This window comes from Benincasa hispida, chromosome 12, assembly GCF_027475165.1.
Source record: "Benincasa hispida cultivar pf3 chromosome 12, pf3_genome.v1.1, whole genome shotgun sequence".
In the NCBI taxonomy this organism is placed as follows: domain Eukaryota; kingdom Viridiplantae; phylum Streptophyta; class Magnoliopsida; order Cucurbitales; family Cucurbitaceae; genus Benincasa; species Benincasa hispida.
Genome location: NC_143489.1, coordinates 62,679,525 through 62,696,542, shown reverse-complemented (window position 1 = coordinate 62,696,542; position 17,018 = coordinate 62,679,525). Strand labels below are relative to the sequence as shown.

The following is a 17,018-nucleotide window of genomic DNA, read 5'->3' as shown; positions in this document are numbered from 1 at the left end:
AAGCAGAATTTAATGGGTTCAAAACATACCTTTGAAGAACCTTTAAAATCTCGATTTTCAGCTGCTAATTCCTCCAAATCTCTATGCAGGCCACCACAAGATCTATCATACTATTCTCTTGGTGCTCTAGATTGAGTTGTGGGACTCAAAATAAGTTGGAATTAAAGGGAACTTAAAGAATGCTCATATCAACAACCCAATGAAGAACACCTTTTCACACGAATTTTCAACTAAAATTCTATCGGTTGCCTTGCCTCAAATCACTCCAATCTCTTCAATATATTGCAGACCATCATGCAATGAAGATAGCTACATGAGATGCAACTCATGCTTTGAGTAAATGAAGCTTGAAGATGATGGGTTGTTTGTGAGCTACTTGAAGATGGAGTTGAAAATCCAATTTTCCATTTTTGTGTTTTTGTATTTTCAAAATCCAAAATTTTGATTTTAGAATCACATTTGATTAAAAATCAAAATTTATTAATTTTACAAATTAATTTTCTAATAAAATTAATAAATAATTATTTAAACAATTTAAATAATTCTAATTAATTTAATATCCAATATTAAATTAATTCTACACAAATTCAGCTTCATATATTTAAATCATATTTAAATATAAATTCTCCAACTCTTTTTAATTCTAATTTGAACGTTTCAAATTAACTTATCACGTTACTCTAAAGCTAATCCATTTTCGAGCTAGTAGGGGGACCTCGTGGACCTACAGATCATGGGCTCCAACGATCCAAGATTATTCGACTAAACTCATTAGGTTGAACTAACCCCCATTTGTTAACTAATGGGTCACTCCACTAAAGCCCATGGTTGAACTCCCCTATATATTATGTCCACTCGATATAACCATGATTAGTAAGTCAAGCCTTCACAAGTTATTTGTAATAACGGCTAGGTCGAATCTCTGTTTTCTTCCCGAAATTACCTCTTGTTCCTTAAGTCCCCGTTGATCTCCTAATGAACAATTGTTTTGTGATCCAGTCAACAAAACCGAGTCCCTCTCAGGCCAATGAGAGGGTAGGGCCTCTTGTTCAAGACCCAGAATCAGCACTTAAGGGAACAACCTCTCTACTATCCCTAAAAGCGGGTAGAAGTGAATTCCTTCTTGCATCCTGTATCCCCAGCTATCTATCCGGTCTTACCTCTGAAATGGGAGGTTATTGAGTCGGCGTTGTTAAGCCAACCCTCACCTATGCAAATCTAAGGATAATTCCAAATAAACAGGAGTTCATAGTTAGCTCAGGATTAAGGTCAAGTTACCTAGGTCATCGCTTTGAAATAGTCAGTCTTAAACAGTAAACAGTGTTATAAAGTAAGAGTGACTAATTTCATGCTCCGATCTTGTACAAACCATTTTGCACAAAAACACCCCTACTCCTTATGTTTCAACATGAATGAATTAGGATCACTTCGTTTGTAACACCTTTCAACTCTTTGTAATAAATACAGAGAATGTCGCATCCAATAATGTTACCATAATAAGGTATCCAACCTTATTCATATACTATAGATCATTTTGACAATTTACTCGAATTTGCTCCACCTTTATGTCTCTACATAAAGTTCAAGTACCCATCCAATAATCAAGGGACTTTCAAGTTTATTGGATTTCTATCAAGCAAAATATCTATTCAACAACACCTTATTGAACTTTCAGAATAAGTTTTATTGTTTACATACCACGAGTTTTAAGACATAAAACCCAACACCATCCACATTGCAGTGCAAGCACTTATCCTTGTCGGCTACCTTGGCCTTGCCTTTGTCTTTCCTTTCAACGAGAGCCTTCCCTTTTCCTCCTTTCTTTTTCTAGATCTTCTTAGAACTAGAAGATGAGTGAGCAGACTTAGTTTTCGAGAATGAACCCTTGTGAAACTTTTTGGAATGGACAACATTTGTCTCTCCTTCTACTGGTCCTTTATCTTTCATAAGGAACCGATAAGTCTAACTTATTCAAGAGGGAAGTTATGGTGTATTGTATTTTATTCATAATAGCATTGCTGCGGAATTGAAGAAAACTCTTCGGAAGATATTCTAAAATAAAGGACACCTAACTCTGCTTGTCGATGACCACTTCGTTCATTTCGGCGACATTGAACTAGACCATCAGATCGAGAACATGTTCTCTTAATGACTGGCCTTCTTTCATGCACGCATTGTAAATGTACTTAAAGGCCTTATGTTGGATCTAAATGGATGATTGTCCAAACATCTCCTGGAGGGACACCATGATTTGACACATAGACATCATGGCTTTATGCTTCTTGGTAAGAACGTCAGACAGACTTGCCAAGATGTAGATTCAGACCTTGTCATTGGCCTTCATCTAGTGGTCATAAGCATCCTTCGACACTTAAGATGCATTACGAGTGGGGATTGGAGGGCAATCCTCTGTTAACGAACATCAAATCATCAATAACTAGAATCGTGTTCAAGTTAGGTTTCCACATCACATAGTTCTCTTCAGTTAATTGACCATTTTTAAGCAAAAAAATAATTGAGGAATTCATGCTGAAACAAATAAATGACCATATTAGTTATATTTGTCTCAATCCATTACACAATTATCCAATCAATTTAGCAAAAAACATGTGTAATCATAAAATCCTAATTAATCTATTCATTTAGTTTTTGCAATGATACTTCAAAGGTTCAGAGCAATAGCCATCAAAGGTTGATCAACTACTCCTCTCTTAAATTGAGATAATCTTAGCTAATCACTAACACCAGAATAACTTTTGTTCCTATAGTTTTTAGCTACCGTTTTTCGGCCAATGTTTCATTAACTAGATTAATTCATCTTGTAAGTGTGGCCCTCTCATTTTCAGCTCCCAGAGATTCACTTCAATAGGCTACCAAAAGGAAAGACAACTGTTGAAGATTAACCTAAGAGACTCTATCCATTACTGGAGTTTGCTTTGTTTCGACTTCTATGATCAAGACCTCTGAAGCGATGGTCGCTCTAGGACGACATGCAGGTGGATCATTGGAATCTCATGGTACAACCTAATGGAGGAGACCATAGGATATGTCAACACATGTCCCTCTCCCATTTAATATGGACACTTTCCCTATTCATCTTGCTATTAACCCATGTAAACAATTTTCGAAGGAAGGTCGCGCCCAGGGCGACACGAAGCCAAGCATAGATCTCACGATGTGAACTCTTAGGGATGTGGAAGCTAAAATTTGATATATTGAATATCAATTTTCTCCCACTAAAATATTCTAATATTTTTAGGGTTTCGTTGTACTTAGTTAAAAAATGGCTAATGAATTTATCTAAGTCCTTTTAATTTGCTCAATATAACATTTATATTGAATGATTTAACAATACTTTATTTCATTTATTAAACTCTTTAACAAAATCAATCATTTATTGCATACTTATAAAATATTTACCCAATTCACTTTCTAGGTAGGTTCCTAGGTGGAGGTGTTCCATTTTCGTCAGCTTAAATACCCCCGCCTAAACAGAACGTTTCTTAGATAAAGGTTCCTTATGGGCACTTATTTTTTAAATTTAATCTTTTAACATAATTTTTTTTAATCATATTAAAACAAATTAAAAGGTTCACCTATTTCTAATCTCATTAGAAATACTTCCAACATAAGTCTAGGTGAACTAATTTTAAACCATTTAAAATTAATTTAAACATGATCTACCCGTATGTCACCACATAGATGTTTAAGTTACAAAGATAACCTTGGATGTTAGTTTCTTGGTTTATGGTTAATGCAACTAAAATATCATATATTTTATTAATCACTTGATGAATTTGTTCATGCAATGTTTACAAACTATAAGACCCACGAGATTTAGGGCATCAACCCCAATACCTAGGACCTTAGATTGGATTGTGGGATCCAAAATGAGCTTGAATTTAGGGAAATTTTGAAGATTTTTTCTGGTTTGAAGTCCAAGAGTTGAAGAATATTTCTTCACTAAAAAAACTCAAAATTTTGAATTGCATGTCCTCTTTTCAGTTCATAGAACTGAATTTTGTTCAAAATCTATTTGTTTTTGTCAAAATTAACATGCAAATCAAATTGCATGTATGAATGACATCAAGCAACTAGGATTGAGTGGAATTGTAGGAGTATTAAGTGGGAAAATCCCACTTAATCATATTTTTATCAATTTTCAAATTTTAATTTAAATTTCATAAAATCAAATTAAAATAAAAATTGATTTTAATATTTGTATTTTTATAAAATTCAAATTTTAAATTTTAAATAAAATTAATCCAAATAATTAATTTTAAATAATTAATTAAACTATTTAATTAATTAGTAATTTAATATCCAATGTTAAATTATTAAACAACCAATTCCACAATCATGAATCCTTATTCATGTATGTAATATTTAAATCATATTTAAATATTCTCCAACTCCGCAATTTTGTTTAATTCGATAAGTAAACGTTTAACTATATCACATATAATTAATAATTCTCTAAATTCGAATTTGAATGTTTCAAATTTTCTCACCATGCTATTCTAAGGTTTAGTCCATTTGTAAATTAGTAGGGGAACCTAATGGACTTACAGATCATGAGCTCCAACGATCAAAGATTAATTGACGAAACTCTTTAAACTGAATCAATCAACGTTCATTAACTACCGTGTCACTCAACTAAAGCCCAATAGCTGCAGTCTTCTCACTTTAGATATATTTCTGTCCACTTGATTTAACCATGATCAGTAAGTCGACCCTTCACAGGTTGTTCGTAATAACGGCTGGGTCAAAAACTGTTTTACCCCCAATATTACATCTTGCTTCTTAAGTCTCACTGATCCTTTAATGAACAATTGATTTGTGATCCAATCATCAAATTGAGTCCCTCCCAAGCCAATGAGAGAGTGGGGCTTTTTGTTCAAGACCTGGAGTCAGAGTTAAGGGAACAACCTCTCCACTATCCCTTAAAGCGGGTAGGAGCGAATTCCTTCTTGCACCCTATTGAGCCAACCCTTACTCATGTAAATCTAAAGATAATCCCAAATAAACAAGAGTTCATAGTTACACAGGATTAAGGTCAAGTTACCTAGGTGATTGCTTTGAAATAGTTAGTCTTAAATAGTAAACAACATTATAAAGTAAGCATGACTTATTTCTTAGTCCGGTCTTATACAAACTCTTTGCACAGAATGCCTTCACTCGTATGTCTCCACATGGATGATTCAAGATCACATCATTTGTACTAAATACAAAGTGGATCGCATCCGATAGTGTCCCTAGAATAAGGTAACTAGCCTTATTTGTATACTATATACCTTTTTGGCTATCTACTTAAACTTGATCCACTTTTATGTCTCCACATAAAGTCCAAGTACTAATGTAATAACCATGGATCTTAGTTTATTGGATTTAGGTTCTTTCTAAAACGAAATGAGCAATTCATACATTCAATAACAACTTTATTGAATAAACCTCAATAACTTCCTTATTGATAATAGAATAAGTTTATTGTTTACAAACCACGAGTTTTAGGACATAAAACCCAACAAACTCCCACTTGGACTAAAACTCCAATGGGTTTACATATATATACAATGTTGATTATTTGAGATAATAAATACAATAAACTAGGGCATCAAATACCCATTCATTTTCCCACTTGCCTTAGATTTATCTATGTTATAGTCCTAGTCCGACTAGGTGACCCTTAAACACTTTAGCCATGAGAGCCTTTGTAAATGGATCAACTAAATTGTCTTCTGAGACTATCTGCGTGACGATCACATCTCCTCAGTGTACCATCTCCCTAATGAGACAGTGATCGACAAATGCATATTCGGAACCACTTCCAAATCGGTTAAGAACTTTCTAAGCCAGACTGCTTCCTTGGCTACTTCACATGCAGCTACATACTCCGCTTTCATGGTGGAGTCAGCAATACAACTTTGTTTTATACTCCTCCATACTATAGCTTCTCAATTTAAAATAAATACTGATCCCGAAGTAGATTTCCTAGAATACACTTCGTTTTGAAAATCAGAATCAGTGTATCAAGTAAAGATCAAAATCCTTAGCACCATATATAAGTATTTAGTCTCTCGTTCTCCAAAGATACTTGAGGATGTTTTTAACGACAGTCTAATGATCATATCTAGGATTTGACTGAAATTTGCTGACTATTCCAACTGTATAGCATATGTCTGGGCGTGTACACTGTTGAGGTTGATGCCCTAAATCTCTCAAGGTCCTATAGTTTGTAATTGTAATGTACAAACATCTTATTTATTTAATAAAATATATGATGTTTTATTTCAATTTTTAGTTGCATTAACCACAAACCAATAAACTAACATCCAAAGTTATCTTGTAGCTTAAACATGTATGTAAAGACATTAGGATGAATCATGTTTAAGTGATAACCTAAATGGCCTGTAGTAGATGGATAAGGTTGGATACCTTATCCTTGTGACACTACGAGTATGGCCTGCTTTATAGATGTTACAATTATTGTAAAGTACTTTTCTGTGTTAATTCCCCCAAAATAGTGTTGATTATTTATTTTAAATGCTAATTTTGTAGGTAAAACGGTCTCCGAGGTGTTTAGAAGTCATTAAAAGAAAATTGTGCCAAAATGATAAAAAAAACTGACCAACAAAATCGACTAAATTGAAAAGAATCAGAAAATTACCAAATTACCATCGAGTGTCATTGAGTAAAAGGCCATTGAGTAATCAAGTAAATTGTCATCGAGTATATATCCAAAATGCCATCGAGTATAATCAACCATTGAGTCATTGAGCATCGAGTATTTACTAAAATACTGTCGAGTATAATCGAGTAATTTTCAAAAAGGCCATCGAGTAAATGTTATCGAGTAAGGGCCATCATGCATTGAGCATCAAGTTAAGGACCATCGTGCATCGTGTATCGAGTTAAAGACAGAACGTTCGCTTTTTGCTGCAAAAACTCGATGTGTTGCAACACTCCCCATAGCATTGCAACGCTCCGGATTTTGACGTGATTTATCCTACGTGCCTTGCGCAACCAAGCGTCAGTGTAGCATTGCAACATTAGCCTAACGCTTTTGGGCTTTTTCTACAATTTAACATTACAACGCTGGTCTTGGCATCATGACGCTATCCCTTCAACTATAAATAGTTTTCTTTCATTTTTTTTTTTCTGAAGGAGAGGAAGCACGATTTTGATGGAAGCTAAAATTTCTCTCTATATCAATTAGTCTCTATGGTAATTTTGTTTCCTACCTAGGTTAGACTTTGATTTCTTTTTTATTTATAATCAGTAATTTGTAATTCTTCATGAATTTTTCCATGGATTTGTGAAGTAATTCAATATTGTTTGTATTTCAAGAGTTCTTGCAAATTCTTTTGAGTTTTCTATTTTTCTTTATTGTTAGCAATCTGAATTTGAGCATTCTTGAATCCATTTTTAATTCTTGAAGCATGTTGAATGATCTATATCTTGAACATATTTAGCCTAAATGCTTGGTTTTGTCACATTCACTCATGATTGAATACGTTGCTTTTAATGTGTTCGATAGAATGTCTAGCCAAGATCTCCAAGAGGCAATAGTAATTGTATGTTGAATGGTTGACTATCCTAAGACGCACTAATTACTAGATTTGAAGAAAAATCGGTTAACTGAGTAAGCTATCTTAACAATTAATCAACGCAATTGAATCCTAGAACTTAATGCACGTGTAATCTCTTCTATATGACCGCTAAGGAACCCAATAGAAGTAGAACTATGTTGATAGATTACGGTTAGGGCTATCCTACCTTAACTGTTGATAGGATGTTTTCTTGACTAGGTTATGCTAGTTGTCCGCTTTTTTAGAAACTAGTTTAATTTAGATTAAGTAGTTGCATGCTTAATCTGATTATGAATTAAATTTCTAGAATTCAATGATAAGAATTACAATGAACGTCTAACTTGGATTAGAAGCAAGATTGCTCTAAACTTGGTTACAACTATCTTTTACTTTTTTTTTTTAGCATGTTTCTTATCTTAATCAAAACCCCCATTTGATAGCTTTTATAGTTAAGCTTGGCTAAAGAAAGGATTAAATAATATTTCCCTGTGGATTGATCTCTTACTTCCACTTTAACTACGAGTTAGTTAGGTTGTTGTTCGAGCTTTATAAATATTGTTTGTTTCGGGTTAGGTAGAACTAATGGCACCTATTAAGCTCTGGACATAGGGCAATGCCTTCATTTCTCTTGACAGGTTTTCTATCAAAAGTCATCTCAAAAGTAAGTAAATATCTCATGAGTTCATCAAGTTTCATGTTGCTAATATCTTGACCTTCTTCTATAGCAGTTACTTTCATATCAAATCTTTTAGGCAGAGAATTAAGAATTTTTCTAATCAGCTTCTCAAAATCTTCTCATCCAAGGCAAAAAATTCATTAGCGATGTCAAGTGAACAGACATTAAATTCAGCAATTATTTCATCTTCAAGTATTTTTCAAACTTTTAAACTTGGTGGTCAACAACTGAAGTATAGAAATCTTGACTCTTTATATTCCCTCATAAGCAACAGTCAAAATATCCCAAGCTTCCTTGGCAGAGACACATGTGTTAATCAGACAAAAGATATTTCTATCCACACTGTTAAAGATAGCATTTAAGGCACGAGAATTTCCTATGGATGCTTTGTCATCAGCATCAGTCCATTCAGCGTCAGGCTTAGGGATGTTTCCAACATTAGGAACAACAACCTGAGGAGTTCATCCAGTTACCACTACTTTCCAAGTCGTGTGACCAATAGACTTTAAGAAAGCTATCATTCTAGTCTTTCAATATGAGTAGTTTGTCCCATCCAATACCGAGGGATGTGTGGTAGATCCATCTTCTTTGATTCCTACTATTTGAAGAAATTCAAAACGAAACACCAAAAATAATGGTGACCCGCTCTAATACTAATTGAAATGAAGGTTATCTAGCACATGACAGAACTTGTTACACACGATGTTACAACATTTCCAGGAAAATTACAGATAAATGCAAAAAACGAAAACCAAAACAGAACATAGAGTTTGGTAACCTAGTTCGGTATTATACCACCTATATCTGAGGGGCAGTGTGTTCGTGGAAAAATAATTCTATCAATATAAAACAATGTATTTATCTGTAAATAAATGGAAATTACAGTGACACTCCAATAGCCCAACTTAGAGAATGGGAGACTCAATGAAACTTGGACTCCCCCTAAGTATGAGACTCACTCTCAGTGAAACTTAGGCTCTCTCTCTAAGTGTGATATCCCCTCATTTTCAATGTACTTAAGCTCCCCCTAAGTGTAAGACTATTAGTAAATGATCATTTAGGCTCCCTCTAACTGTGAGACTCTCTCACCAAGAACATTTGTCTTTCCACCTATAAATGAAGTCTCATTCACTTGAATAACTTAGGTTCCCCTAAGTATAAGAATCTCTTCTCAAGTTGTAGTAGAATGATTAAGCATGATCTAGAGAAACACTCAAGATCAACAATAGCAAAAGCTTCGCAATCACATAAAATGACACACTTATGTGTTCGACAACCACACAAGACAACGGTACAAAAATAATCTTCAAAATGGCCAACCATATATGGGAGGCTTTGAAAAGATCATCAAGGGAAGAATAAATCATCTCTACAGGGAATAAATTAACAGGCCATGAAATTTGCATAAAGATCTTGACAGGTAAAGAAAAATATTCTGTCGAATTTTTTGTCTGTCACGTTACAATGTCATTGACAATGTCATAGCATGTTGGAAGACATGTTGCACATGTTACAAAAACATGTTACAGTTTTGCCTGTAATAAATAAGTCAATCATACTACAATGACAAACATCCTAACAGATTTAGCTATACTTTACACAATGTCAATTCTCTAATTCTTTGGAAACTTTTATGAATTAAATGCAATCGTTGGTTGATGTATTGTGTGGTAAACAAGGAGTTATTGTTGAATTTCTCTTTACCAACCGTGAAAACAATACATCAACATTTGGTTTCGTTGGTCATTGTCGAAGATCCAAAGTTGCTAGAATCAGGCGTAAAGACCACCAGGACCATCCTATTTTGCAATTAGTTTTCTGTTTTGTTTACTCTTTGTTGAGATTGAAAATAATAATAATAATATTGATCTTTGATATAATCATTAGTGGTAGGGTAATTTGTGCATGATCCTTTGAGCCATGCTCGATTAGTCAAAATTTGGAGTTTTAACCATTATAAAAAGAATGGATTCGATTAGAATCGATCATTCATGAGTAATTAAAATAAAAATATTAAATGTCAATCTTAATTTAATCTACTCAAATTCCTCTTGAACGTAACTTTGATTCATAACTGTAAGTTATTATATTATTTATTTTTATTTTTCTTCCTAAAATAAAGATATTCACGGGATAGAATGGGGTTAGGGGATGGCATGTTTGTCCCCATGCCATTTAATTAAAATTAAAAAAAAATTAATTCATTTTAAAAACAGACTCCCATCCCATTTGGAGAAAAAAGTTCTTCATTCCTCCTAAAACTAGGGATTCCCAGTCCCATCCAAGACGGACATCTTTAGTTTTATACCAAAATTTTTCACGTTATATATATATAATCGATGTCGAATCATGAAAATATCAATGTATCAGTGGAAATTCAATACTATAGCTGTGAATAAGTATAATAATCCTATATTTCGTGAAACTCCTTTTGTATATAGTAGTGATAAATTGATAATTGTAATAAATCAATAAATTTGCAAAGTGCTATATTTCAAGAATATACTCTCCAAATAATAAGATAACCATGTTTAAAAATTTGTTACATTTTTTGTTTTCTAAACATATTCTTTATCCCTTCTAACTCAAAACAAGCTAGCAAACAGAAAAATCAAATATAATTACATAATAACAACATTTGGACTATCTCATGTTGGTTTAATTACTAACACTGTTTTCTCGAATGAATACAAGATCTACAATACATAAAATGGTATATTTAAAACGGAAAAAAAAAAAAAAAAAACCTTCAAATCACAAAATTGAAACATCAGGATCCATATATTAATGATCGAGTATAAATGCATAAATATCATATATAAATTATATCGTGTAAGTTTATGTGATAATAAATAATCTAAACGTCGATATGACAAGTTCCTAAAACAACCTCCAAATGTCGATCAATATCACTTAAATACTTTGTAGAATTGTATTCTTCTGCATCCAAAAGCTCCTCAGAGTAAGTCCTTTGAAGTTTAGACTTCTGTCGTTTTACAAGCTCCAAATTACCAACTCCATCCCCTTTCATAATCTGAACAATCTGCATACAATATATATGTGTGTGGGAAAATGGCTCTCTTTTAATCATTCCAAATGCAATATACTAAATTGTCGAAGAAAGAAAAATTCCAGATTTCGTTTGATAATTATTTAGTTTTTTAATTTTTAGGATTTCTTTGTTTTTTCATTGAAAAATGTGAGAAAACAAGCATAAATTTTAGAATTGAAAAATAGAAACAAAACTGTTACATTAGAAAGAAACTTAATTGATATTTAAGAAAAATATGATGAACATAATTCAATGTTCAGAAATGAAAGGCAATCTTCTACACCAAGATGTAGGATGACCTCGAGCTAGGAGAGGATGTATGATTTCTAGTTTAGGAAATATTAGGATTATTAGTAAGTTTGTTAGGTCTTTTTGGCAATAAATAGTAGGCGAGAGTAAAATCACTATGTGAAGAATTTTGTGGGACTTCCTTTGTTGGAAATTTGGAAGAGACTAACCCCTCGAAAGACTAGGTTACCTTATTACTTTTCTTAGCATATTATAGCATACTTTCATATATTTCTATATTCAGTATTGTTGAGTCTTCCGTGTATTCTTGAGTGTATTCTTATTAGAAGGTGTCCAAATAGAGGACTACAGATACAACTTTTCTTTTTCTTTTTCTTCTTCTTCTTCTTCTTCTTCTTCTTTTTTTTTTTTTTTTTGTTCTTTTAGTTCATTAACATACGATGGTGGAATTTCAAGCTTATGACTTCTTAGTTGAGAAGTATATACCTTAATCAACCAAACTATTGGTCAAGTTGGCTAAAAAGATCCATTTTTAGCTTCACGCGATTAATTTTCTTTAATCTTTGTCTGGATCTCATGAACCGGGACTGTAGATGAGGACTAGGAAAAAGACGTCTTTTTAAGTTTCACTGGGATAAAAGTATGGATACGGAGGACTAATGTACGACAACTACAGGTACTAAAGGATTTCCAACAATGGAAGGATTTGAATATAGGTTACATCAGATTGATTGGTCATAGTACTCATGAATCATGATTATCTAGATTGACAGTCTAAGAAGTCATGGTACTTATGATTACCTCTTAGTCGGATGTAGATGATTGTTAATCGGTTAAGCTACATTCAGGTTGGCTACAATATCCATTTTTTACTTCGTCCTAACATCAGGAATTGGGTCAGGGATGAGGACAAGGAAACAAGTGGTATCTTTTTAAGTTTCAATACTTGATTCAATAGGATACTACAGGTACCAGAAGTTTCGGGAAGATTTGTATTTACATTACTTCAGACAGATTGGTCATGGTACTATGATTATCTAGATTAACAGTTATAGAAAGAGCGACTACGAATCTTCAAGATAAAAGTGCATACCTCACTCATTTCCGGCCGTTGAATTGAAGAATGATTTATGCACATTGAAGCTATTGTCACCATCCGTTTCATTTGCTCGGTGTCAAATGTGTCAGTAAGAGATGAATCAACAAGTTCCTTGAAATTCTGCTTAGAAAGTAGAGGTTTAGCCTGCAAATAGTTTCGAAAACAGATTAGTGTTGGTACATAAAATTGTCCCCAAAGTCGCAAAAATTGAGGTTGCAGTAGCGAACGTACCCACATCACAAGGCTTTGCTGTGTGCTATCCAGTGCTCGTCGTCCGGTAATGAGTTCCAATAAAAGTACTCCATAGGCATAGACATCAGTTTTTTCATCAACAATGCCATGCATAAAGAACTCAGGAGGAAGGTACCTATAACCATCAGAAAAGAGGAGGATCAGGGTTGGAGGAGTAGGATTTTTAAAAATTCTTAACAAGATGCTTCGATCGACGAACCCGAATGTGCCTTCAAACTTTGACACAGTATGGTGAGTCCATTGATCTGGGAGCCACTTTGCAAGCCCGAAGTCGGATATCTGGGTTCATTTTCAAGTATTCACCAAACAAGAATTTGAAACATATAATGTACTCTTTTGTTGTTAGCAGTATAAAAGATTTTGAAACTGCATTTTTATGTTGGATATCCTGATATGATTATGCTAAGGATTTTTATTTGATGTTATCACTTTCATTTTGCTAATTTTACAAGCCATTCGAAATGTATGAATGCAAAACAAAGGAAAGACATTTATGTTTGCACATTGAGTTAAACTTTCCTGCATATCTCCAGCTACAACACTTGGACAACTATCGGAGCATAAAGCATACCTGAGGCTCAAAATCATCTCTAAGCAATATATTAGCGGCCTTAATGTCTCTGTGGATTATTCTTCTTTGGCAGCCTTCATGAAGATACAGGAGGCCTTCAGCAATTCCTAGAGCAATCTTATACCTGGTTGACCAATCCAATCTCTCTTTTGGCCCTATATTATACCGGCCGATTAGCAGTAAATTAAGTGGTTCGAAATGCAAAAGATTGACAATAAATAACAAACCATAAAGTATGGATGCCAGGCTCCCATGGGGTGATAAATGAAGTATAAGGTGCATTCCCCCTTCAACGCCGTACCCAATTACACTTGCGATGTTAGGATGATCGACATGAACAATAATTCCGAGCTCAGACAAGAAGTCTGCAGTCATCTCTTCTTGGCTACCTCTATTAAGCCGCTTGATCGCAACTAGTTGCCCATCTTCCAGCTGACCCTTATAAACTTCAGAATAACCACCCTCGCCAATCAAGTTTTCTTCAGAAGAAAAGAAAAGTGTTTTATCAGCATACAAACTAGATATTCTTGTATCAACTAACTATTACCATCAAAAGGAACGACATTATCGAAGTTTCACATAACAAGGATGATTTGGTGTTTAGAAATAAACCTTGGCTGAAGTTATTGCTTGCAGCTTGCAGCTCTGAAAGTGTGAAATTCTTCCAAGAAGATCTGAAATAGCAAAACTCTGTCTCTATAGAAGAGTCCATCACTGGCGATACTACCGGAATCATATCCTCTCTAATTCTTTTGCTCTTTCTTCTGGTGAGTTTTGGAACAGCTTTAAGAGGAGGAAAGGTCTGAAATCGCATTTGAGGTCCTTTCTTCAGTAAACGAAAAAACCCTCTCCAATGACTTGGATTTCTCGAGTCCGGATGACCTTCCCAATCGGAAGTGCTGGCCCGGGAAGTAGTTGTTTCAGAATCTAAACTTCTTGAGCAGTCCTCGAGCACCCCTCTTGGAGATGACTCATCTTTGGTTTCATCTTCCAAATCAAACAATCTCAACTCTACCAAACATATAATCATAACATTAGTACATGATCAATGATAAAATACTTGAAGTAGCTTAGAGATTTACTTACCATGAGAAGCAAAAGAGTCGGAGAATCCACGCGGTCTTGATCTGTTCCCTAACTTGGGAGTCCCCACAGCTTGATTTGTCTGATCTTTTGATTGATTTTGACTATCAATATCGCTTGAATCGTCGCTGTCCAACAAATTCCCATGTAAGCAACTAATTGACAGCACAAACAGCCTAAAAGCTCCATGGCAAAATCTCTAATAACCCAATATAAAACACTTTTTTGACAAGGGAAATTTGAATAAATGGCCACTAGAAAGAATGAAGCAGGTAATTAAGGAAGAAACAACCAGACAAAATAAACCCAACATGAACATAGCTCTATAATTAAGGCAACAATAACCTTCATCATAGGCCGAACCTATACTATATTCCAAAGTTCCCAATCCCCACCCCACAACTATTAAATCAAATACTGCAGAAGAAAAAACAAACACAAAAAAAACCTTCAAATATATACTAGCCACTAGGGGACGTGCAAGACCAAACCAATCGTTCATGCACGAAATAAACCGACAAAAAACTAAAAGAATAGCTTCGCAAAATCATACTGCCAAGTACAGGAACTGTTAAAAATTGAATAAACAAATATGCAAATAATAAATGTGAGGTAATCGAAGTAGAAAGGGAAACAACCTTCCGGACGTTTGAATTTCAGTCGGACCGCATCCAGCCAGATCCGCAGAGTTTTGCTGATCCAATTTCTCTATGATTGAAGCTTCCAACATCTTCGATCGTTGTAACGTTCGCTCGCTTGACTTAATACTTCGAAAAACAACATCAACAACAACTCGTCAAGCTCAAGCACAGTCAAATCATTTCAATCCTACTTCTAAACTTGATTAATCATTCCGCAACTATTGAAATCCAAAGATACATTCATATCGCCTCCAATCTTTTTTTGAAAAAAAAATGCAAACAGAAACCTAATAATCCATCACGAAATCAAAATTCTGCACGTTAAAATCAGCTACAGAATCAAATGATCTCATACATTTCCACATCTTACTACTTCGGAAAACAACAACTAGTAATCAATCTCAAGCACACTTAATCGTTTCAATCCTTACTTCTAAACCTGATTAATTATTGCGCAACAACTGGAATCAACAGATAACAATCACATCGCTCCTTTAAAAAAAATGCAAACAGAAACCTAACAATAACAGCCATTACGAAATCAAAATTTCAAACGTGACAAACACAATCAAACGATCTGACACATTTTTACATCGCGAAAGGTGAAAAAGGAAAGAAATGGAAAAAAGAGAAGTTGCCTGGAAGAAGAAGCAGAAGATTCTTGATCATTTTCCATGAAGTTTATTAGAATCGATGAACAACGAAGGATTCAGAAAGCAATTTTGAGCCGAGAAGGAGAGGGAGAGGGAGAGTAGTGGTCGGCATGAATTCAAATCGCCATTTTCAACATTGTTACTATTTTTGATTGATCTCCGAAACTTGATGCTCAAAAATCGGATTTAAATTTGCATATTCCATCAAAGTTGTACGTCATTCTGTAATGAAGAACAGCAATCAGAGGAGGGGAAAAAAACTATATACAAACATGGGCGTAACTGGGAAATCGAAAATATGTTTGAAACGGACGTTGAATGCAAAGCACGTTGAGGAGTTGTAATTTTCCCGGGAAAATCGGTTCTTGTCGTTTAAATTTCTACACGTAGGATTTTCAAATTTCTGTGTAGTTAATAACTTAATACCAGTCCCAACCCTTACAAACGCTTGCAATACCCGTGAAAATGTCAAATTTTTAATTTAAAATTTTAAAATAATATTTATTTGTCTAAAGAAAAAATGTTAATGAAAACATATGATATAATATATGTGTTACAATTTCTCATTTGCAGGTTAAAGAGACTGAGCACGTGAAGATTATAAGCTCATACATTCAACATTCAAGAACTATTTCACATTTCTTTAACTTTTACAGTTAGTTATTGTAACTACTTGTATCAGAAATTAGTATAAATACTCATCATTTACAAATTTTAGATACAACAACATACATACCTTCAAGAAGAACTTGAAAAATCTGTAAAAGAAAGAATCTATGACTTAGCTCTTAATAAAACTCTCTCCTTCCCATGGACGTAGGCTTCAATAGTCGAACCACGTATATCGTCGTGCATTTCCTTCCCCTTCTTCTCATCATCTACAAGATTGAATGATCGTTTATCATTTCCTTCTCATCATCTACACGATTGCATGTTCGTTCATCATTTCCTTCTACCATCGTCTACACGATTGTATGACTCTTCCATCGTATACTCAAAGCAGCCGCACAGATCAAACAAGAAGACATTAAGGTTAAAAGAAAGTGAAAGAACTCAGAAGGCATAGAACGAGAGAACTAGAGAGCAAAAGAGAGAGAGAGAGAGAAAATTAATTTTGCATTAATCACCTATCAGAAAGAAAGTGTTTCATTCA

At 34.1% G+C, this 17,018-nt stretch overlaps 1 protein-coding gene across 1 annotated transcript; it reads right to left on the bottom strand.

The window, feature by feature from the left end:
- Nucleotides 1-10,865: 10,865 nt before the first annotated feature.
- LOC120068037 (Protein kinase superfamily protein) lies at nucleotides 10,866-15,619 on the bottom strand. The gene is made up of 9 exons (XM_039019708.2): nucleotides 15,210-15,619; nucleotides 14,575-14,699; nucleotides 14,101-14,499; nucleotides 13,716-13,967; nucleotides 13,489-13,643; nucleotides 13,117-13,196; nucleotides 12,897-13,032; nucleotides 12,660-12,809; nucleotides 10,866-11,308 (listed from the first exon to the last, which is right to left on the bottom strand). The coding sequence occupies exons 1-9, from the start codon at nucleotides 15,299-15,301 to the stop codon at nucleotides 11,123-11,125; spliced, it is 1,575 nt and encodes a 524-aa protein (XP_038875636.1). The 5' UTR covers nucleotides 15,302-15,619; the 3' UTR covers nucleotides 10,866-11,122.
- Between the last annotated feature and the right edge of the window lie 1,399 nt (nucleotides 15,620-17,018).

Bases quoted from the DNA above. Each gene is read 5' to 3' on its own strand.
- LOC120068037 (XM_039019708.2), bottom strand. From the start codon at position 15,301: ATGTTGGAAGCTTCAATCATAGAGAAATTGGATCAGCAAAACTCTGCG. The intron at 14,500-14,574 runs GTAAGTAAATCT...TATGTTTGGTAG, and splicing joins CGACTCTTTTGCTTCTCATG to AGTTGAGATTGTTTGATTTG. The intron at 13,968-14,100 runs GTTTATTTCTAA...TTTCTTCTGAAG, and splicing joins AAGCAATAACTTCAGCCAAG to AAAACTTGATTGGCGAGGGT.